Source organism: Ahaetulla prasina, chromosome 5 (genome assembly GCF_028640845.1).
Source record: "Ahaetulla prasina isolate Xishuangbanna chromosome 5, ASM2864084v1, whole genome shotgun sequence".
NCBI lineage: Eukaryota > Metazoa > Chordata > Lepidosauria > Squamata > Colubridae > Ahaetulla > Ahaetulla prasina.
The window spans coordinates 41,616,287-41,640,847 of record NC_080543.1 but is presented as its reverse complement, the minus strand read 5'-3'; the positions used below and the strand labels follow the sequence as shown (position 1 = coordinate 41,640,847).

The 24,561-nt window shown below is 34.0% G+C and overlaps 1 protein-coding gene across 1 annotated transcript in view; it reads right to left on the bottom strand.

The window, feature by feature from the left end:
- CRYBG3 (crystallin beta-gamma domain containing 3) overlaps positions 1-24,456 on the bottom strand; it is a 60,248-nt gene extending 35,792 nt beyond the window's left edge. The window contains exons 1-9 of the mRNA XM_058184984.1: positions 24,086-24,456; positions 14,062-18,658; positions 13,173-13,220; positions 12,286-12,401; positions 10,931-11,075; positions 9,495-9,628; positions 8,422-8,536; positions 1,772-1,807; positions 279-412 (exon numbers count right to left, since the gene is read on the bottom strand). Coding sequence (XP_058040967.1) covers positions 279-412; positions 1,772-1,807; positions 8,422-8,536; positions 9,495-9,628; positions 10,931-11,075; positions 12,286-12,401; positions 13,173-13,220; positions 14,062-18,396 — 5,063 coding nt within the window. The 5' untranslated portion in view covers positions 18,397-18,658; positions 24,086-24,456. The remainder of the gene's footprint in view (positions 1-278; positions 413-1,771; positions 1,808-8,421; positions 8,537-9,494; positions 9,629-10,930; positions 11,076-12,285; positions 12,402-13,172; positions 13,221-14,061; positions 18,659-24,085) is intronic.
- Positions 24,457-24,561: the final 105 nt, after the last annotated feature.

Sequence of the window (24,561 nt, the reverse complement as noted above, 5' to 3'; positions counted from 1 at the left end):
GTTTGATGAGAATTAAAGAGTTGGGGTTTTTTAAAATGATGATACTTACACTTAGCCTTTTCATTGAAAACTATCAACTAATACATTTATAAAAGCTTTTGATTAGCAAATTAAGATACTTCTAGTTGACTGGTGTGGGCTTTTATCTGTTTTAATGAAATATTGTTCTTTTTTACTGATTTAGTTTCTAGTGGACAGGTATTCACATAGTTTCTAGTGGACAGATATTTACATATTTTAATATTCTTAATAGTTGTTAATAACAAAATCATACTTACATTCCACCAATGACACGTATTGATCCAATTCCCTGGAAAGTATCTGAATTTTCAAGAAGTATTGGAATGCAATCAGTATTCTCAGTAAGTTTTTTACACCATCCTCCAAAGTGTGGTCTTTCATATATTATCATCTACAGAAAATGGGAACATTTATCCTTTAAAATACATCTCTGTTTATTTGGTAGATTAAAGAAAGTTTTAATTATAAAACATGAAAGATTTATATGATTTGGAGAAATTGCAAAGCCTGTCTGATCAGCAGCTTCAACTGAGCATTCCATACTTATGATTTCAACCAGAGTTTTAAGAAGACATTCCATTGGAAGAAGGGAAACAAGAGAATTTTTGTTTGAATATTTCCCTCAAAAAAAACAAACTGCCCCCTCAAAAAAAACAAACAAGAAAAGGGATGGAGAAAATGTATTCCTGTTGCTGTTCTTTACTAGTTACTCTGGATTTATATCAGGGGTGAAATGCTCCCAGTTCGGACCAGATTGCCCGATCTGGTAGCAATGGCGGCGGGTGGTTCAGAGAAAATCCCTGCCCCCACATGCCCAGTTGAGCCGTGCGATCATCAGAGGTCTTTTTTTTTCACTTTTAAAAGCATTTTTTCCGCCGAAGAAAAAATGCTTTAAAAGTAAAAAAAAAAACCTTTGATGATCGCGCAGCTCAGCTGGGTACTAGCCAAAAAACGGGGGGGGGGGAGTTCGTTTTTCCTCCCAGTAGGCTTCCCTGAAGTTTTCCTGAAGCCTGTTGGGAAGAAAAACAGACTTCCCACCCCGTTTTTTGGTTTGCCTAGCAAACCTGCTGGGAGGGAAAACGGACTTCCCACCCCCCACCCCATTTTTTGGTTTGCCTAACAAGCCTGCTGGGAGGGAAAATGGACTCCCCCCCAGCTACCCCCACCCCATTTTTTGGTTTGCCTAGCAAGCCTGCTGGGAGGAAAAATGGTGTGTGTGTGTGGGGGGTTTGTTTCTGAGAGAGAGAAAGGAAGGAAGGAAGAGAGGAAGGAAGGAGTACAAACCTGGCACTAGACGCAGCTTCAGAGGATAATCCAGGGCTGGAAGGGACCTGGAGGTCATCTAATCCAACCCTGCTCCAGCAGGACATTGCTAATGAGTTTCTGTTGTTTGATCCCCCAGTCACATAGCCCTGCCCACCCAGTCACATGAAACCCCCACCAAGCCACGCCCCACGACACCACGCCCACAGAACCGGTAGCAAAAAAAATTAGATTTCACCCCTGATTTATATGATTGTAAGAAAGCGTAATAGAAATAAATGACAACTTTATTTTTCAATTTTCTTAAATATCTGAAGGAAAAATATGGATGGAATAGTAAGATTGGTTTAGTCAACACTCTGTAAAACTATATAAAAACTATAATTTGCACTTCTAAAATAAATCTTTAAAAATTAGTGGTAAAGAATACCAATTTGTTTTTTTTTACATGAATACATTCCTCTTCCTAAAAGGATATTGTGCTTACCATAGTATTCACAGGCATCTGCACCTTTAGGCCACCCTACAGTACAAAATAAAATAATAAATATGAATACATACTTCCATATTAATACATAGTATATAATGTTAATACATATTGATTCTATGAGATACCTTTTAAATTAATCAATCAATGAGTCATTATTTACATTTCTTCTGTTTATGTTTACTGTGTTTTAGGAAACCTGATTGATTTCATGAATAAAAAAGCTTCATCAACATCACGGCTGACTAAATTAATTTGTTCTGTAATAAAAGGGCAGATATGCCTAGGACTTGTTTTCTTTTACTTTCCAATTCATAGCACCAACAATAAACTTTAGCGTTGGGGGGGGGGCCAGCTGTCGAGCCGAATGGGTGTGAGAAATGGTGCTCAGTGGAATCACAGCCACTTCCAGCCGTCTGGTAAGCTCCTTGGAGCCATAGGTGCCTTGGAGGGGGACCGGAAGAGTGGGGTGTCCTGATCTTGGACGGCAGTCCAGGTCACAAAGGCAGGAAAAGCCCCAGAGAGATCAGATGGGGAAGAAGATGGCCCGCAATGGCGGCTGTGAAGAGCTGACAGCTAGATGAGACTGGGGGCAAACTGGCAGGACAATGGAGCGATAAATCCTGGTGATAATTGGTTCTGACAACTTTATGTGAGTGACCTTGGGAGAAGAGCCTCCCAGACCTTTGGTGGCAGATTAAAGAAGAAATGACCACAGGCGGAAGGAGGGTGAGAAGTATCCTCCCCTTTGTGATAAAAAGCGGCGAGGGAAAGTGTGGGCCAAAAAAAGGGGAGAACTGTACAAATAAAGAATGTGATTATTTAAATAAGTCAAGGAGAGATTGGGGTGAAACTACAGAAGGCGGCACAAAAGTATACTGTCATAATTTTGAAAAGTAAAAGGAGCTGATTTTGAACAGAGATAGTGTTTCTACCAGCACATTAAAAGTTATAAGAAGGACACCTAGTGGCTAAAAAGATCAACACCTGCAAAAGTCAGAAACTGGAAAGGAGAAGGAAAAAGTAAAAAGTAATAACAATAATAACCGGGTTCCTGAAAGAATAATTGAACTGGTGGACTTTGTTAAAAAATGAGAACTTACAACATATATGTATGTATGTCTGTGTGTGTGTGTGTAAATATATATAAAGAACAATAATAGTAAATCACTTCAAGGAAGAATATTCTCCTGGAAAATAGAAAAGTTACCAATATCTATATTAATGTACATTTATATGCATAATAATATATTTAAGTGATTGTCATTATTAAGTATTAATATTAGGATTTCTTCTTTTTGATTATAATATGATGTAGATATTTAAGATAATAATCTCTGATTAATATTGTATTAACATTATCAATCAAATATATCTGGAGATAATATAGAAACATATAGATAAGTTAATAGTAAATTAATAGCATTGGACCAGTGGAGGGAGATGCGAAAGGGGAAAGAAAGTGGAAATACTGATTAAGAAGTGTTTGAAATTGAGAAGCATTGCAAATTTAACAAAGATTGGAACAGGGAGGAAGCAGACAGTTCAATCCACATCGGCTATTGCAAGTCCTTCCGGCCAAAGATCTATTGAAGAAATGGTGTCAAGAGAAAGAACTAATTCATTTAAGGATTTACAGGTTATGTTGCAATCTAAGCAAGATGAAATGACAAAGAATCATGACGACCTGAAGAGGGAAATAGGAGAAATAAGAAGTGACATGGGGGAACTCGGAGAAAAAATGCAAAATGAACAAATTCATTATGAGAAATGAACAAAAGCTTCAAGAAATGGAAGATAGGATTGGGAAAGAGGAAAAAAGAGTGGATGAAATAAATGAGAAGTTAATGCAAGTCAATAAAAACTGGAAACGACTGTTATTTTTCTCGAATCAGAAAAGGCAGCACATTATTTACGCTTCCAAAATATAAGAGAAGAAAAAGGGGAAGATTTACCAAAGATGATGGCAGAAATATTGGTGAAGGCTCTTGGAATTGGAAAAGAAGAGTTGTTAATTGAAATGGACGAAATTTACCGAATCCATACTAACTACGCTAGGCGACACAATCTACCAAAAGAGGTTCATATTACATTTGTTAAAAAGTCGATTCGAGATGAAATCCTCCACAGAACTACAGATGACCCTATTGAATATAGAGGAAGACAAGGGGTGGTGTTAAAGCAAGTACCGAGGAGAGTGAGAGAGTTAAGAAGACCATATCAATTCTTGACCTCCAAATTGACTAGACATAATATTAATTTTAAGTGGTTGATACCAGAGGGGATAATGATCTCATGGCAGGAAAAAAGATTTAGAATAGATACTATAGACAAAATGGAGGAATTTTACAATAGGAATTTTAGTAGCGGGGAAGAGCCAGGAGAGAGAAACAAGAGAAGGAGGAAAGCTAAGATTAATGACTGCAGAAGAAAAGGAAATGCTGATTAAAGAGAAAGAAAGAGGGAAAGGAGAAAAAATAAAAAATGAGGGAGGACTTAATGAACCAAGAGAAACCAGATCAACAAGGTCAAGAAGATCCAGATGCAAGTAGAGAAAGGCAGGAAGAGATTAAGATTTTATCCTTGAACGTTAATGGGCTATATTCCCCTCCTAAAAGGAAAAAAATTCTTAACAAAGTAAATAAAATGAATCTAGATATAACAGTAGTACAAGAAGTTCATATGAAGAATAAAAATGAACAATTATTGGTACACCCCAAACTGGGAAAGATGTTTGCATCACTTTTGCAATATAAAAAAAGAGGGGTAGTGTTTTATGTTAAGGAGAGGATCTTGGCTAAACAAATATGACGAAGGTAGGATCTTAATAATAGAAGTAATCTTAAATCACAAACCGGTTAACTTGTAGGAATTTATGCCGCAAATGAGGGGCAAGAACAATTTTATAGGAAATTACATAATATAATCGGAAAGATAGAAGGAGATAATATTTGCATGTTGGGGGACTTCAATGCTATAGTCAACAGAAAATTAGACTATAAAAGTGATAAAGCAAGAAAAGGAAAAAGAAAAATACTACCCAAATATTTCTTTAAAATGGCAGAGGAGCTGAGTATACAGGATAGCTGGAGAGAGCAAAATCAAGGGAAAAATCTATTTACATATTACTCAAATAGAAATAAATCGTGGTCCAGAATCGATATGGCTTGGATGTCAACAGAATTAAATACGGAAGTGGAGGAAGTGGAAATAGAGATTAACTTTTGGGCAGACCATAACCCAATAGGAATTAGGTGGAAGGGATAAAAGAAAATGACTAGATGGACTCTAAAGAGATCAATTCTAAAACATGAAGAATTTAGGATGACGATGGAAGAACAAATGCATTTGTTCTTTCAAGAAAATAAAAAGAAGATACGAATATACAAAAAATATACATGCTGAATGAAGATATAAGAATGTCCGAATTAATAGAGGCAATTAAAAAACAGAAAAATAATAAAACGCCAGGTCCCAACGAGTTACCATCAAACTGTACAAAGAAATACAAGAATACTTAGTAGTTGAGGTATATAATGTGGTATAAAAAGAAGCAAAGGCACCAGCCTCATAGACAGAGGCAAATATTACTTTGATTCCAAAAGAGAACACTGACCCAAAACTATAGACCTATATCATTGCTGAATTCGGACTACAAAATATTCATGACAATAATGGCTGAAAGACTAAAAAGATATCTGAATAACTTTATACACACTGACCAAAATGTTTTTTTGCTGAAAAGGTGAATAAGAAATTATATAAGGACAATATTGGATGTGCTAGAATACTATGAAGTGCATAGTGAGACACAAGTGGCATTGATATTCCTAGACTCACAAAAAGCTTTCAATAATGTGAATTGGGATTTTATATTGAAACAGTTAAAATATATGGAATTTGGCAAATGTGTTTAAAGCAATATATGCCAATCAAGAGGCAAGAATAATAATAAATGGGGAATTAACACAAAAATTTAAGATTCAGAAGGGTCCAAGGCAAGGATGTCCGTTATCACCACTATTATTTATATTAACTTTAGAGGTATTAACAAGAATAATTCAGAAAGACAAACAAATTAAGGGACTGGAAATTAAGAAAGAAGTGTACAAGCTGCAAGTCTTTGCAGATGATCTTGTATTTATTATAGAAGAGCCATTACAATCTGGTTGGCGGCTTATGGAAGTACTGGGCGAATATGGGGAAGCAGCTGGGTTGAAGTTAAATAAGGAAAAAACCAAAATGATAGTTAAAAACATGTCTAAAACACAGAAAAAGGAACTGACAGAGAGAATAAGTCAATTAACGTTGGAAGGATATGATATGCAAATAGGATGGCATGCATTCTTGTGGGACGGAAGACAAAAAAACCACAGTACTTTCAAGGGCATCAAATCAGATGAGCTATTCTTGAAGTGTGAATTATTTGGAAATTCCTGGCTCTTTACATTAGAGGTGCTAATACATCCAAATTTTGTCAACCTGGGACAAATAGTCACATACAAGGAGATTTTAAATGAAGGAGGGGAATTAAAATCTAGAAAGAATTACAAGATGAAGGGATAGAACTGGAATGGTGGGCATATCTACAGATTAAATCACGCTATATGAAGGATAATAAGGAATGGGGTATTAAAAAAGAATTGACGGCGTTAGATAAAATCTTATTGGGAATGGATGAAAAGATGATAAAGAAAATTTATCAATATCTATTAGAATATAAAATGGCGGAAGAACAAGTGAAGGAAACCATGGTAAAATGGGCCCAAAATTTGATATTAATATAGATGATTGGCAGATCTATGGGAGAGAAACAGGAAACTAACAATGACCACTGCATACAAAGAAAATTTGTAGAAAATGTTTTACAGATGGCAACTCCCACTCACAAGTTTAGCGAAAATGAATAAGAACTTATCACCACAATGCTGGAAATGCAACTTAGTGCCAGGATCTTTCTACCACATGTGGTGGTTATGTAAAAAAGCCAGGGAGTTCTGGCATCAAATTAAGGCATGGCTGGAGGAGATATTAGAACAAAACATAGACCTAAACCAGAATTATTCCTACTAGGAATCATAAAATTCTTTGCCCTATAGCAAAGAATCAGTATACTTAATGCTTCATGTGACAACAGCAGCAAGGTTGGTTTATGCACAATACTGGAAAAAGGAAGAAATCCCCTGGAAGAAGAAATAAAAAGGAAGATTTTGATGTGTGCAGAAATGGACAGGCTGACACTAGAACTCAAAAACAAGAATGAGACAGAATACTATAAAATCTGGAATAAAGTGTATTATTGGCTGGAAAGGAGAAAAGGAGTTGGAACAAAAAAGATTTAGGGTTTGTAGAATTAGTACTGGATAGTGTTAATAAATGTAAATAGTAAACAAATAGTAAATAGTAAATGAAGACAAGGGATATGTATATAAGAACAAAATAGCAATATATGTTAAATAGTAATTATATTTGTTGTTATGGAAAGAATATGTATGGATATGTTAAGACTAGGATGGTCACACTGTGTCCAATGTTTTTAATGTTTAACAAATAAAAAACTTTTTATAAAAAAAAGAAGAAACTTCAGAGTTAATAAATACTACATATTAAATATTTATAAGGGTTAAGGCAGTTGAGATGGGTACTGCAGTTTCTAGACCAGATATGACTGTTATATAAGCATACAACTCCTTATTTTCAAGGCAACAAATTACAGTACCCATTAATTTAGATGGATGGGAGAAACTTTTGCGAATGTAGTCTTCTACATCTTTGCCCTAGAAGTAGGCAACCAACAACCACATGTGGCTACAGTTTTGTTTGCAATCACAATTTCAATTTAGTCAAGTTGTACCTGAGATTTTCTAGTCAAATCAAGGTAAACTGACCTAAACTGGTTAGGTGTCATGGAGGTCTATATTTTATTACTATTTTTCTCATGGAATTGGTACTTTTTAAGAATCATGAATGCAAAATTTGTAATGACACAATACTGTTTTCTTTTTAATTTTAGAGAGGGAGGAAACTGAAAGTGGCAAAATATATTCATACAAGTTGTAAGGAAATATATTAGTACCAATCCAAAATAATTTTGCAGATATAAATTTCTATTATAAAAAATAAATTTTGAGCACTTCCTGGGAATGTCTATAGAGACATGGATTCATCTACAATAATAAGAGTATCAAGCCACTATAACTTTTTCAATCCTGATTTAGCAGATAGCATTTAGCATCAGTGGTGGGATTCAGCCAGTTTGCACCACTTCGGGAGAACCGGTTGTTAACTGTCTGAGCAGTTTGGCAAACTGGTTGTTGGAAGAAATCATTAGGGTAGAGAACCGGTTGTTAAATTACTTGAATCCCACTACTGCTTAGCATCCTATAACTAAAGGTGATAATGACAATTATTTATTTTTCTTCAGTATTTTTGAAGTAATATCTTCTAAGTCAAACATAATTCCCTTTGTCAAATCACCAGAAGTTTGATTTTAACAGACACAGATTCTTCATCAAAAGGTTAATAGCTTATTTCTGAACCCATAATAATATAACAAAATAAATATGAATTTTCAAGCATGGGCACATTCAGATTTAGATTCAAAATGACTGTAGCAAATTAAATAATTATAGGCATTAATAAATCCTTACCATTTTCAATGGTCGAAAAGATTTTACAACAGTGGCGGAAAGTTTACATGGCCTTTGATTTTCTTCTAATACTGTTTTTTCTCCTTTGTAATCAGTATCTGAATAAGCAAGCCATCTATTAAAATGAAGAATTAGCCTATTAACATAATAATTAATGTGCAACTTTATTCATGTATCTTGGACTAGCACACATTATTGAAGGAGCATATGGTCTTTCAAAATATGGTATTTCATTTTGCTATCATAGATTATAATCACATTACACAAGTAGACATTTTTGAATGCAGGGTACATTTGGAATTTTAAAAAATACGAAAGTTTTAAAAATTGACAATCATGGTAGGTTTTGCTAGCATCCATTTACCAAAAAGCAAACTAAAAAGTTGGTCTTAGTGCTCTCTTCCTCCCCAAATTCTTTCTACCATCTGGGTTTACTTTTTGCCTTTTTCTTTTTGCAAGTGAACATATTTCCAAAGAACATTTATGGAATCTTTATGGGACAATCTTTAAATAATAATAGCTTAATAGATTGATTTTTGTTTTTTAATTAGAAAAATCTAAAAAGAAGGATTACCAAAGGGCATAACTTCCTCTATTGAGAGTGTCTATTATTTAAAAAGGTACTAGAACATGGGTACAATTGACTTCCAACTAGAAATGATGACATAAAATTTGACATCATTGCAAAAAAAAAAAGAAAAGAAAAGAAAATTTCAGATTCAAAATAATGAAATAAATAGTTCACCTTTTTCCTGCAATATTACTTGTTACACATGCAAATCTCATAGGCATATACTACATATAAGAAAAGTCCTAACATTAAAACTTAATTTCAGTCAAACTTTTCGTTTTATAGTATTTTGATAACTTCTGAAAAAGTCTAGGAAAGCTGTTATTTGATAAATAGAACTGTCTTGTGGATAATAACCTTCTGATAAACATACATTTAATTTTATGAGAATTTTTCTTCGAAGACGTAGCAAGTTAACAATTATTTTGGTTACTTTTTTGCATGATGAACAGATAGCTATTGTTGACCTTTATTTATATAAGTAAAATAAATATTTACTCACACTCCTGCTTTCACAGAGATAATAGGATTTTCAACTTCCAATTCATCTAAATTGGCTATGCCAGCCTGAATGCAGATTGGAAAATGACCTGTACTATTGTATGAGCAAAGTTCAATTTCAGGAATACTACAATCCTGTAAAGCAAATTAAACCAGAATAAAACAAATCAGATAAGAAATATTATATATATGTGGACATTAGCCCCTCTCTATGCTCCTGTCAGTTTTCCAGGAAGCATGACTAAATGAGCTAAACCTTTTTTATTGCAAGATTACATTAACAGAACCTTGCAAGTCTGAAAGTATATTTCTCTCTTTATTACTATTGATTAAATAAGCATTAAAAACTTGCAAAAGTGAAATATTTCCATACAACCTCTTAAAATAGTTGACAAATTTAGAATATAATGTATCTGATTAGTTAAAGGTATCTTAGAAGTAGAATAAGCATACATCTAAGTACAAGTGTTCATAAATAGTTGTATTTACAGATTTTAAGAACTTTTTTATGACAATAACTTTTCTAGACTGGGAACCATTTCATCATTGTTATTAATTATATTACTTGTTTTGTTTTCTTATTCTCAAAGTGTAATAAAAGAAAACAGTAGTTCTGTTTACTGTTAAGATAACTCAAATTTCTAAATAATTTAAGTTGCTTGTAGCACTACATTTTAGTTATTATTGTGAATTTATTTATTTAAAGTTGATGTGGTCATCTGAAGTTTCTCTTCAGCAGAAATTTTTAGAGGCTGCCTCATATTTTAAGAACCAATTTATCTTTTGCAGAAATTTGGCACTTAAAAAAACAAAGGTAGCACTTTATGGTTATACTTTAATTCACAACTTTTAAAATAAAATTTTGGATTCTTTAGCGTTAATAAAGCGAGGCAAAAAAGGCATAATGAGAGTTGACTTTAAATGCCTGAAATTTGCTCTCACATTAAAATTTCAGCATTAGCTACTCACTTCCTTCTTTTCAACAATATTTTTGCTATTTTTATGGCTTTCTTTTGCTGTATGTTCAAAGATATCATTTGACCACATAAGCAGCACAATCTGTAGTCAAGTCTCATGTACATAGTACGTACTAGTTTAGCATTCTTTAATTGTCAAACAGCGAACAAATGGTAATACAGTGGTGTTTATAACCTTTGACCTCACTCTGCTATTATCATTGTAATGCCACTCATGCATATTTTTAAAAGGTTGGTAAACATTTGGTTTGATAATAAGCAAAATATGAATAAAGCTTGATATAGGAAAGACAAATCTGGGGCACAGAAATAATTACTAGAGTTATCAAAAGTATAAGAAAAATAGCTGAATGTTCGATAATTTCAACTTTAATGCTCTGGGCAAGGAAACAAATAATAAAATATTGAGGAAAGATAAAGTAGAGTGACAGAATAGAAGTATTCATTATAATTGTTATACCTTCATTATATGCCTGATGGAGCCAATTGTGACATTTCCTTGAGCTTTCTCTCTGTGAAGATTCAAGATGTCAGTCAGCATCTTTTCTCCTTCTTCTAGAACATATTTCTGACCTTGAAATGTTGGTTTCTCATATAAAATCCAGCTACATTAATGAATATATCAATATAAATATGCCACTCACATTGCAAGCACAGTACCAATATTAATAAGGATCCATGTTTTTATCATGATAATTATCTGCAGCCTTTCACATGTGTAGAATGAGCATACATACATGTATGTATAATATGAACAATGGTTTTTCCCAGCAAAAGATTTACATTGCACACTGCTGCAAGAAAAACATCTGCCACCTAGCTACATTATTTTCATTTGTTAAACATATACGTCTTATTTTTAAAGATTTTAAAAATCAATATGGAAAAAAATATTGCAAGCCAGGTTTTTTTTGTTTGTTTGTTTGTTTGTTTCATATGGATGGTTAATTTACCCAACAGACCATTTTCAAATACTTTAGCCTGTCATTCAGAATGGACAGGGAATATATATTGTTTTTCTAATGTTACAATAAGATAGGTTGGCAACAATGATCACAAAAAAATAATTTAACTCTTAACATAGTTTTAGGGAAACAATAGAAATAAATGATTTAGTACTTGTCACTTAAATATTTTTCTGTACTTTGTCTACTTCCCAACATTGCTTGGAAAGCTTACATAATTATGTATTATGAAAATTACTGCAAGGATTGTTTATACTTGTCATTGACTTTGCACCAATGACTCTTTCTTCCTAATCCACCTCTTATGTTTGTTGCGGCAAAACTGGAGGCAGGATCATTATGGATTCTGCTTTGAATTGTACAAAATAAAGGTGGGATATAAAACTAACAATAAATAAATATTATATATTTCCTGATATCACAATTATTATATACTGTCTGAAAATTACTTTAAATTATTTTTCTTGCACATTAAACCATAATATTTCCACATCTATATGTATATTAATTGCGGTGTTATGTCTCCAGTCTTATTCCTAATAAAATATATTTTCTATGTTTTCTGTTTTTTTGCTATGGATATAATCTTTAATTACCGACAAATATAGTTTTCTGGAAAGTATACATTTACTTGCTTATCTTGTGTTTCAGCCTTCTTAATGCTCTGACAAAATATTCAAACTAAGGAAAATGCAAAGTATTACTTACTAATAAGTATTATATGGTAAAATTAAAGTGAATAAACTTTGCATAGTGTGTTGTCTTTTTTGTATGTCCTCATATATCTATTATCAACATTGTCATGATATTAGTCAAATGTGATTCCTGCTATAAGATACATTTTTCTTACCATCCTCTAACAACTCTGATTGATGCTTCTTTTGAAAACACCCAGATGGTAGCATCTACCACATCACGATAAATTTCTAGTTTATTTATGTTCCCATGAAAATCACAAATAAGCATCTGCAATAATGCAATAATGTAAAGCAAATTTAGTACATTCATTTTCTATTCCTCTTATATCAATTATACTGTGTTTTTGGTACAAACGTAACATATTTGCATGACATAATTACTAAGCTAGACTTGAATTTTATGGGTCTAGCCCACCAGGCTAGCTTATCTAGGTCATAAAATGAAACCATCACAAGAATACCGTCTCAAACCTATCAACCTCCTTACTGCATTTCATTGTTGTAGCACAGTGGCTCTCAACCTTTATAGTGCTGCGACCCCTTTAATACAATTCCCCATGATGTGGTGACCCCAACTGTAAAATAATTTTCATTTTGAATTTATCGCATCTGAAGCCGTATTGGTAGTGATCTGAACTGCTTGCGATTGCCTTGAGGACGGAGGCATTAAAGCAGAGACTCCTCCCCTATTAAGTTTATTGCGCCTGAAGCCAGATTAGGCTAGCGATTTGAAGAGCCTGTAGCTGGCTTGTGGAGTCAACCATTGGAGCGCGATTCTTCGATTCGCAAGTATTTGCGAATATACTTCCCATATTTCCGATGGTCTTAGGCGACTCCTGGCAAATCGTCATTCGACCCTCAACGGGGTCGCGACCCACAGGTTGAGAACCACTGTTGTAGCAGATAACTATGTTAGTTATATCAAGAAAATAGACTTCCTTTCCAAACTCATCTCTCATTTATACCTCACTTTTGAAAAAAGTTTATGACAAAGCAGACTATACTGAAATTTTATTGTCTTATATAAAATCACACTCACTTTTCCTGGTCGTGGATTGCACTTGAGTATGTCCCTATCAACAGGACACTATAATAAGAAAAAAAGAAATATTTTTAATACTACAATAAGCCAAGAAAAGATATTTTAAACAACATGTTATGAAGTAAATCTTAGCATTTTTAAATAAAGGTGTATAAGTATGCTAACAAACCATTTCTGAAAACCTTAAAAACACATTTATCAAACATTATTGCAAGAAACAGAACTATTATACTCAGTCTTGTGATATCAAAGTGATGGTGGCGCTTCAGCTAAGAATGTTCACTGTTCTCACACTTAAACTCATTTACGAAATAACTTTTCCTCCTAAAATCCCACGAGAAAAAATAGTAAAAAGTATTTTTCAATTCAAATTCTGCTAAAAAAGGGCGCTCTCTTTCATTTCATCTGCCTAGTACCATGATGGTGAACCTATGGCACACATGCCCGAAGTGGCACATGGAGCCATGTTGCTTGGCACGAGGCATTGCCCGTTCCTCTTCCAGGTTTCTGGTGCACATGTCCGTGCGACGATCAGTTGGTCTTTTTGCATGCGACAGTGCCGGAAACTGGAAGACCTGGTCCTGCGTGAGCATGTGCGCCAGCCAGCTGATTGTCACATGTGCATGCACCCCAGAAACGCGAAAGACCAGCTGCCCAGCATGCATGCATGTGCCTGAAACCAGAAGTTCATTTTCGGGTGTGTGCATACTCCCCTTCTGGGTTGCGGCCCAGACAAGCGTGTGTCCGCAGGCCGAAACAAAAAAAGAATTTTGTTTATATGGAAAATCTATCTCCATAATATATTTAGCCTAAAGATGTGTGTACAGAAGAAATGAAATATATAGATTAGGTTCCTACTGTGTATAAATTTAGTGAAAAGAATTACCTTTTGACAGGTTACCAATTTCAGCAGCTTTGTAGATTTAGATGGAGGATTAGCTGGCAATATCCTGCTTCCAAGCATACTTCCTTTTTCAACTAAATAATTTAAGCCAGATTGATTTTCAGAATATGTCTCCTTTAAAAAAGGTTTCGTGCCAGGGTCAGATTTTTGAATAAAATGATCTGCAAATGTTGAACTCAAAGATGAGGTCTCTTCTGAATGAAATACTTCCTTAGAAATAAATTGTTTATAAAAGTCTTTTGGGAATTGAGTATTTTTATTGTCTTGCCAAATACTGGAAATAGAGGCTTCTTTTTCTTCCTCTTGAATTGTTCCTTCATAAAGTTTGTCTTCTTGTTCATTTTCATTACACTGATTACTAGACTTCAACTTTTCAGATACTGATTGCAAAAGTGATAAGACAGATAAAGATTGGTTTTCTCTTGGTGATCCACTATAGTGATTTCTTGGTGAGATATCAGTGGAAGGCAAGTCCTCTTGGGAACCATCATCTTCATATATAGGAGACAAAGAAAAGGGGTAAATCCTGTATCGCTTTGCTTCCACAGTCATGAAAGATTCTGAACAAGTATCACCCAGCATCTCATTCAACTGCTTGCTTTCATCATAAGAAGGAAAGAAGTCCCCTTTGAATCTGGATGTTTCAGATATCTTATACTTGTTATCCAAGGAAAAATCAGGATGGGATAAGGTACTCATTATTTCTTCTTCTGAAAAAGAATAGCTTTCATCTTGAAGACTGTCTTTATACAAAATATTAAAGAAAGAATTGTGTTCCCAGTGTTTTGATGTAGGAAAGGCAAAACAATTTGGAGATTTATTTTCATTTTCACTGTCAACATCCAAATAGTATTCCTTAAGTACATTATCTGCTATTAAACATAGATCTTCATTTACTACTTCTCCCTGGACAAAATCAATGTTTGATGAATTGTTCAACAGAGATGATTCAGATATACTAAAAAGGGCATTGAACTTAGTATCTTGTTGTATTATATCTTCGTTTCCCATTTTGCTACTGCCCCATTCATTATTTATTTCATAATATTCTTCATGTGGTTCTTTTCTTTCAGCAGTAATAGATTTGCTTTTTCTTATCTCATTTTTTGGAAAATCATTCTCTATATTATGTCCAGGTGAATGCAAGTAAGTAAATTCATCTTGATAATTATCAGAAAAGCTACCATATGTATTAATGTTTGAGTTAAAGGGCAGCACATTTCTTGTTAAAACTGAGCATGCTGACAATTGCTCTTCTTTTACTAAATTACATTGATTCTCACATGTCCAGCTACTAGTGATATCACCAACAATTGCCATATTTGTTGCACAATCATCATCTTTATTGTATTTGGCATTATTTATTTTGTCAGGACTGGAATTTAGTTTAGTTATGTCATCATACCGTTCTTCATAAACTTTTTGGCCTGAACACACATTCTTCGATATAATTTCTCCAGAAATCTCTTTACTCTCTTCTTTGACGTTAAAAGGAACAGAGACATATGTTACATCCTCAACAGTTATCTTCCCCTCTGCAACTGGGGATACTGGACTTAGATTTAATGGTATTTCAATTATTTCAGGGAGCTTAGTTGATAATTCTGCTTCAGTTATAGGTATCTCTGATATTTCAGTGCAACACATAATATTTGTATTTTGAGAAAAATCCTTACTTAAATGTTCCTCATATGGCACAACTGCTGGATTTTGTTTAATAACATTGTCAGTTATTTCTTTTGGTTTTACTATTACTGAATTGTGTAAATCAGTTTTATCAGTGATATTCAATTGTTCCTTTTCATTCTGAGTATCATTATCAAATTTAAGTCCAGAGAGCTTAATATAATTCACATTACAGGGTTTTAATGAAGAGTTCCTTGACTGTATTTTTTTAGATTCTGACAGCATTTTTCTATTTGTATGATCTTTTTGAAAGCTGGGATTTACATAATAGTTAGTGTCATTATTTTGACATATGCAAACTGTTTGTTTTGATCTAATTTCTTCTATTGCTAAATGAAGAACTTCATCTACTATTTCATCAGCCTTTTTAAACAAGAGGCTTAAGTTTTCAGATTTAATTTGCAGTTGCTTTCCTGTTTCAACATTTTTCAATTGTTCCTTAAAAAACTGGTTGTTTGATTTAGGAAATAAAGCAGCAATTGCTTGTTTATCTGTTCTAGTAGCAATTTTTGAAGGTGTAGCCATGAGACAATTAGAATTCTGCACTGAGGGAGTTATATGAATGTCTTTGCTTTGCTGGGTAGTAAGAGGCATTTCTGATGCTATCTTTGAAGAATCAATAGTATCCATGTAACAAGTAACCGAGGCCATTAATGGAGGTGAATAAGTAATATCTGATATTGATTCAGAAGATAGACTACTTAATTTATCTTTAGATGACAATTTTACAGAATCTTCTTCAGAATTTAGAGGAAGAGAATTGATTTTGTCAAAAACAGCCTCTATTGCTTCACAGGCAGGAGAATGAAGGTCTGAAGTATCTTTAGAAGAACTTGTAGGAATAGCAGGCTTGGGCACATGTACATTGTCAGATGTAAAATCAGGAAAAGTCTCTTTTAGGAGAATGGATTCAGAATCCATTGAATAAGAACTAGTCAAATATTTTGTTTCATTTGAATGTGGCAAAATCTTTTTTCCAGAGTTATCTCTGTCAATAGTATCAGAGATAATATGGGATTTAAAGTTATTTCCAGATTCCAGAAGAAACTGTGACTTTAAGACAACTTTAGAGTTTTCAGACACAAAATCAGAGAAGCATATTTCACTAACGTCTGTCACTAAAGAATTTGCTGCAGTGGTGATTTTTGCAGACTGCAACATATTTTCCTGTTCATCAGGCAAAAAATATGAACCCTTCCAAAAATTCTGATCTTCGGAATGAGATGCAGATTTAGCCATAGTATCCAAATGAATGTTATCTTCAAAGATGTTAGCATTACTGATCAATGCAGGTAAGAGAGAGCAAGAATTATCTAGTGGCGAGTTATTTTTTTCAGGTTTCACAGGTAGAGAACTGTGGGTCAAGCACTCATTTTCAGAAGAAATAATAGACAAACAAGAGAGTTCTTTATTTTCAGGAGGCTTTACATGATTTCTTATGCTACTGAGCATTGAGTTGCTTGCTTCCTCAGAAATAATTGGAGTTTTAATTGCATCAATTTTTATAGTTTTAAGAGATGACATATCTGTGTTCTTTATATGTCTTGTGTTTTCCAGTTCAAAGAGCTTATTTTGTTTTTCATGTGGAGATGAACAAATATTTAAGCTGGTTAACGGTTGGATCAGAGTTTTATTCTCATCTCTCTTGGCAGGATGACAGTCATTTTCAGCTTCAAGACTTTGTGGGACATCATCTGCATCTGTTTTAAAGGAGTCGACATGTGTATATTCAGTATCTAACAAAGAAATGCTGGCTTTATTTTCCTCTGAACCATTAGACAAAACTGTGTCAAGTTCCACAACAGCTATTCCAACATTCTCCTCAATCACTTTACTAGCCCCAATATTAGCCATTATGGAGATCCTGGAATTATTTTGTAAATCTCTAAATAATAATGGCTCAGTGTTTTCTTTACTCTCTAGGCCACTCTTGCTGCATAAGTGCAACCCACACCCGTTTTCTGTGGAAAGGGCTGACATTCCTGATTTGAAAACTAATGGCAATTCTTCTGTAACTCCTGGTTTATGGAGAAGCAATTGAGAATGATTTTCAGTCATCATATCTGTATTTAATTCTTCATTACTGTTTGTTCCATTATTTACTTGATCACCAGAGTTATAGCTATTCATGTACAATGATGGATTAACTGATTCTAATTTGAACTGATCGTCAGTCCAAGAATATTTATCTTCTAACAATTGACGATCATTATTAGTTGACTCTACTTTGGGGTAAGATGAAAACTCATTTTGTATTGCCTCTTTTGTTTCTGTGTTAGAAAAAACACATAAATGTGTTTCTTTTTTAAAACAAACAGTGGTAGCATTGTTTGACTGTAGCTGCATATGGATTTCTTCTAATGCTTTTTTCTTTCCATCTAATTTACTGTTTTCTGAATTGATTCTTGCAGAATCTATATTTTGGTAGCTAGAACTGACCTGATTTGGCAGTAATGTTGAGGGCTCTAACAAAAGTTTCCTATTAATTTCTTTGTCTGAAAGTGATACACATTTTACAGGCTCAAGTTTTTCAATGCAGTTTTTGATAGTTTCAATTTCTCTCAAAGTGGTAATTTTGTGCTCACAATCACCCTGAGCATCTTCTTTCTGATTCAGTTCGGATAAAAGCATGTTTTCTTGTGAATTTTGTTTGTCATCTTTAGTTTCAGGTTTTCCATTCTGCAGTAACGATTCTGGTTCTTTTGTAGTTTCTGAGCTTAAAGTATTTATGATTTCCTCTTTTTTGCTTTCTACAAGACAACTGCTAATACTGGTTCCGGTTATTGTTTCTTGTTCCAAGTCTGCTTGTTTCTTAAGCAACTGCTTAATTCTTGCAGAACCTCGGTAGGTTGCATAAGTAATTGCATGTGGTGGGGGTTCACTTTCTGTTTTTCTGGAATAGAAACATTGTTAATGGCATATTAGCAAATGTTTCTAGCCATATACAATTATAAATATACCTACTACTCAAATAGTTAACCTATATTATATATTATATAGAGAGGGTATGGTATTAAAAGTGTAAGTTGTGCAATACATTTAATAGTTATCTACATAATAATTGTAGAATTACTGAAAAAGAACAATTTTCAGACTATTAAGGTCTAAGGAAGATTCCTCTTGCAATATATATTTTTGTGTATTAGAAATCTTTGCCTTATACCCCACAGGAGAAGTGGCAAAATACCACTTTAAAACTGGGATAACTAAAGATGATTTTTGGTTGTCTTGAGTGAATGCCGGATATGAGGCAAAAGCACTGCCATGGGAAAATGGCTGAAAAATAAGGCATGTTTGTGCAACAGGTATGTGCAGATAAGGAAGAATCTTTGGAAAGGTTTCTCTGTATGGGAATAAATGTGTTAGCACTGAAACTACATCGTTATGCTAAAATGAATTACAATAGCCAATACTATTAATAGAATGATGGTAGTTACAGCAAAACATCTGGAAGGTATTACAGTTAGTCCTCAATTTATAGCCACAATTGAGCCCAAAATTTCCACTGCTAAGCAAAACAGTTGTTAAGTAAGTTGTGCTCTTTTTTTTTTACAACCTTTTTGCCACAGTTGTTAGCAAATCATTGCTTGCTGTTAAGTGAATCATGCGGTTGTTAAGCAAATCTGGCTTCTCCCATTAACTTTGCTTGCCAGAAGTCAACAGGGAAGATTGCAAATGGTGATTACATGACCCTGGACCAGTGCAAATGTCATAAACACTTGCCAGTTACCATGCATCTACATTTTGATCATGTGGCCAAGATGGTGCAACAGTCTTACGTGTGAACAACCATCATGTCACCTTTTTCATTGTCACTATAACTTTGAACAATCACTAAAGAAATGGTTGTTTAGTGGACAAATGGAGTACCTGTATATTGATAAAGGCTGTTTTACTTTACAAAAAACAATGTACAAAATCCTCACATGCACCATTTAAAAAAAATATGGGAACAGAAAATGCAAAAGCTAAGTATCATCAATTACTTGATGTTGTGGTTTAAAACAACAGTTTATTATTAGACTTAGAAACAGTTTGAACATTTCTTTCTTTTGGAGCAGTAGGATTTGAACAAATATAAGACAGCCTATTTTCTGCTCATGTATTTTTGATTGAGTGATTTTCTTTAAAAAATATGAAGGCTTTGTGCCAATAAACTGTTATTTGCAATTAGCTCAGTGCATACATCATGGATAACCGTTAGCATGCTTCCTCTGTAACGTAATGTTCTATGATTTAAACTGAATATAACTTTGCCTCCATTAAAAAGCATGTTAAAGCAATATACCTATAATGTTTGATTTGTAATACAGACTTTAGTAAGCATAAATGAGATGTAAGCACATGTTGTATAAATGAAATTAACGAAAGTTATTGACTGTAAAATCAGGTATGTAGGTCATGTATTCGGGTACTGTTGGGATGTACAATAAGATGACTATGTCTCATTAGGAAAGATGTATGACTCAGGTATTAAAACCTATAAAAAGTGATATTCTGTCATGGATTAAATATAATTGGTATAATCTCTGCCTTAAATGTATTTTATACAAATAAGAGTGAATAGAGACTAAATGAATCTAAAATAAATACAAATTCTCTTGCACTTAACAGCAACCTAATACTAATGGAAGCTATAATAATGTTGCCAGGAGAGATTATTCTGATGCCATCCTTATTCTTTGGGGGATGGGTGGGGGTGGTGTAGGAAAGCAGCTTATATATTCTAATAGTTCCATCTGGAATTTCAGAGCTCCCGAGATGTTTGATAAAAACACTTTAATCCTTGTAACAGCTTTCACTGAAATAAAATGTCTAACATTTGAGGAAAAAAAAGATAATGCTATATAATACAATATTGGCATGTTTGTTTTTATGTTTACAGAATTTAGTTCACAACCTATAAACCACTTAGTTATATTTTAAAAATTGAATTGGTAACAGAGAAACTTTATCTCAAACTAAGTTCTTTACTTCTATTGTAATTTATAGAATAATTTTATGACAACCTACATCTACCTGTTAACTAACTTTACAAAAATGCATAAAGAACTGTTGCCATAAAAAATAAAAAAATGCAATAATACATTTCTAAGTCGTATACATTATTGAATACTGTTGAAAAATTGTGCCATTACTGCCCAAGACAAAAAGTCATTTCAACACCGGTAGTTCTCAATTAATGACCATTGATTCAGCAACTATTTGAAGTTAAGGCACTGAATGACTGGTACTTATAACTGGTCCTCAAGGTTCCAACCATCTGAGAATCCCTGCAGTCACATGATTCTAGTACTTGGTAACCAGGTCCCATTTATACTGCCTGGGTTATCCTGTAGTCACATGATCATCGTTTGTGATCTTCCCTTTGACTTAGGCATAGTCCAAGAATGACATAGTGTACCTCCCTTCTGGCAGTGGCCATCTCAGCTTGGCCTCGCAACAGTTACCCCGATCGAGCATGCTCATGCTGTGCCACAGGAGACTTTTGTGCTTCTTTCTCCCTAAAACTACCCCAGCCTTGTTGCGCCCATGCCACAGCAATCATTTACCCACTCACTTGCTTACAAACTACCTGGATTTGCAACTTTCTGCCGGCTTCCCATTGAGTTTGCTTATTGGACTCTGGCAGGAAGTTGTGAGGATATCTTCATTTAATGACATGTGATCCTTGTTTAACGACACCAATGGCTAGGATTACCATTTCTAAATGATGTGGGCATGGGATGTCATGCTTTATGATCATATTGCTGAGTGATAGAAATTCCAATCCCAATTATCGTTATTAAGCAAGCACTATTTGAAAGCACAAAAGAGACAGATGAAAGATTTTCAAAACTGGTCATTCAAAACACTGTTATTGCATTTTCTCAACTGTAATATAGCCTATGAATCTATCTGCATAAAATAAGGCATTCATATTTTTCTACACATCTTCATTGTGCAAAATGCATACATAAAGAAAACAGATGTTCCATAGAAAGCTATGCTCATATCCAGAGTCCATGTTTGTGAAACATAAAAGGGTGACCCTGGGCATGATCAAATATAGGTTCCAATCTCTATAGACTGACTTTCTACTGAGTAGCCATTACTGTTTTTATGTACTTTGCATTGTGATTGGTTTCATCTTCCTGCTGTAACGACATGTTTTTTTGTTTCCCGTAAATGGGAAACTCTGTTTTGCAATAGTAAGTGACTTTACAGAAGTAGCTGCATTTGTGTAAACCTACCTATGAGATACAGTTTGCTCTAAAGATTAATATACTGGACTAAGATTGAGAAGATCTGAGTTTTAGTCTTGCCTAAATTTTAGCAGATGGCCTAGACCAGTTATTTTCTCTTAGCCTGAAGAAGGCAATGGCAAATCACTTCCAAAATTGTTCCCTAAAAATTGTTATGAATTTGCTGATGTAATATGCAAGTCAAGACTCACTAATGGCATAAACAAACAAACAAACATTTGTGTAGCTATTGGAAAGGATCCCATTTATACTGCCTGGGTTATCCTGTAGTCACATGATTCTAGTACTTGGTAACCAGGTCCCATTTATACTGCCTGGGTTATCCTGCAGTCACATGATTCTAGTACTTGGTAACCAGGTCCCATTTATACTGCCTGGGTTATCCTGTAGTCACATGATCATCGTTTGTGATCTTCCCTTTGACTTAGGCATAGTCCAAGAATGACATAGTGTACCTCCCTTCTGGCAGTGGCCATCTCAGCTTGGCCTCACAACAGTTACCCCGATCGAGCATGCTCATGCTGTGCCACAGGAGATGTTTGTGCTTCTTCCTCCCTAAAACTACCCCAGCCTTGTTGCGCCCATGCCACAGCAATCATTTACCCACTCACTTGCTTACAAACTACCTGGATTTGCAACTTTCTGCTGGCTTCCCCATTGAGTTTGCTTATTGGACTCTGGCAGGAAGTTGTGAGGATGTCTTCATTTAATGACATGTGATCCTTGTTTAACGACACCAATGGCTAGGATTACCATTTCTAAATGATGTGGGCATGGGATGTCATGCTTTATGATCATATTGCTGAGTGACAGAAATTCCAATCCCAATTATCATTATTAAGCAAGCACTATTTGAAAGCACAAAAGAGACAGATATGAAAGATTTTCAAAACTGGTCATTCAAAACACTGTATTGCATTTTCTCAACTGTTATATAGCCTATGAATCTATCTGCATAAAATAAGGCATTCATATTTTTCTACACATCTTCATTGTGCAAAATGCATACATAAAGAAAACAGATGTTCCATAGAAAGCTATGCTCATATCCAGAGTCCATGTTTGTGAAACATAAAAGGGTGACCCTGGGCATGATCAAATATAGGTTCCAACTCTATAGACTGACTTTCTACTGAGTAGCCATTACTGTTTTTATGTACTTTGCATTGTGATTGGTTTCATCTTCCTGCTGTAACGACATGTTTTTTTGTTTCCCGTAAATGGGAAACTCTGTTTTGCAATAGTGAGTGACTTTACAGAAGAAGCTGCATTTGTGTAAACCTACCTATGAGATACAGTTTGCTCTAAAGATTAATATACTGGACTAAGATTGAGAAGATCTGAGTTTTAGTATTGCCTAAATTTTAGCAGATGGCCTAGACCAGTTATTTTCTCTTAGCCTGAAGAAGGCAATGGCAAATCACTTCCAAAATTGTTCCCTAAAAATTGTTATGAATTTGCTGATGTAATATGCAAGTCAAGACTCACTAATGGCATAAACAAACAAACAAACATTTGTGTAGCTATTGGAAAGGATGACATTTAATTTCCAGCTCCAGTATAATAAGACTATCTTAGTCCAGCATTTTGCTTTTCACAGTGACTAAACCAGATAGTAGTACTTACCTCTGCAGAATCTATATGATTCTCCTTCACTAAGGCTAGTTCTGCTATATGCTTACTTTGTTTTTTCTTTTATTAATGTTTCTACAATTTGCCTGATGTTATTAAAATGATTGGTGTATAATTTTTACAAATTGGTATCATACTGGCCACCTTTTTATCTTTTGATATCTCATTCGTTATTAGATTCAACTGATAAGGAATATGTAAATTGTTTATAATCTCTCCTCATTCTTTGTTTTTAATTTTGTAAATTCAAACTTCTTATATATAAGACTATATCTTTTGCATGACTCTCCCACTGATGAATCTTTTAAAAAAATAGATCATACAGGATGAGAACTATTTTATGCACATTATGTATTGTTTAGTATGAATAACACTGAAGAAAATTTTTATGACCCTATCAACTCAAATTAAAATATATATTTAAATACTATATTTGGACTCACTTGGCTGTTTCAGCAGATTGATCCTGAGGTTTCTGTAAATGTTGTGGACTAGATTTAATTTTTAAATTACTGTCTTCATCTTTGCTTGATATTTTCTGTTCAGTTCCAAAATTTGAAATGACAAATATTTTTGGTTTGAGATGCTCAGTGGGTCCTTTGTCTTGATGGCTATCTTGATCTGAAAAGCCTTTTTTAGTTTTGCAATGTCCATCTCCAAAATTAGAAGGTTCTTTTTCTTTGCATGATGATTTAGAAGAAATACCAAATAAACTCCCAAGATATTGCAAAAATCCTTCTTTAGACCGTTTATTGTTACTGTTTGCTTTGCTTTCATGAATCAAACTAGGAAGACTTTTTGCTTTTTTTAATTCCTCTTGTGGTAGATCTATTCAAGCCTTCTGTACAGAAATCCTTATTTTTACAAATTGGTATCATACTGGCCACCTTTTTATCTTTTGATATCTCATTCGTTATTA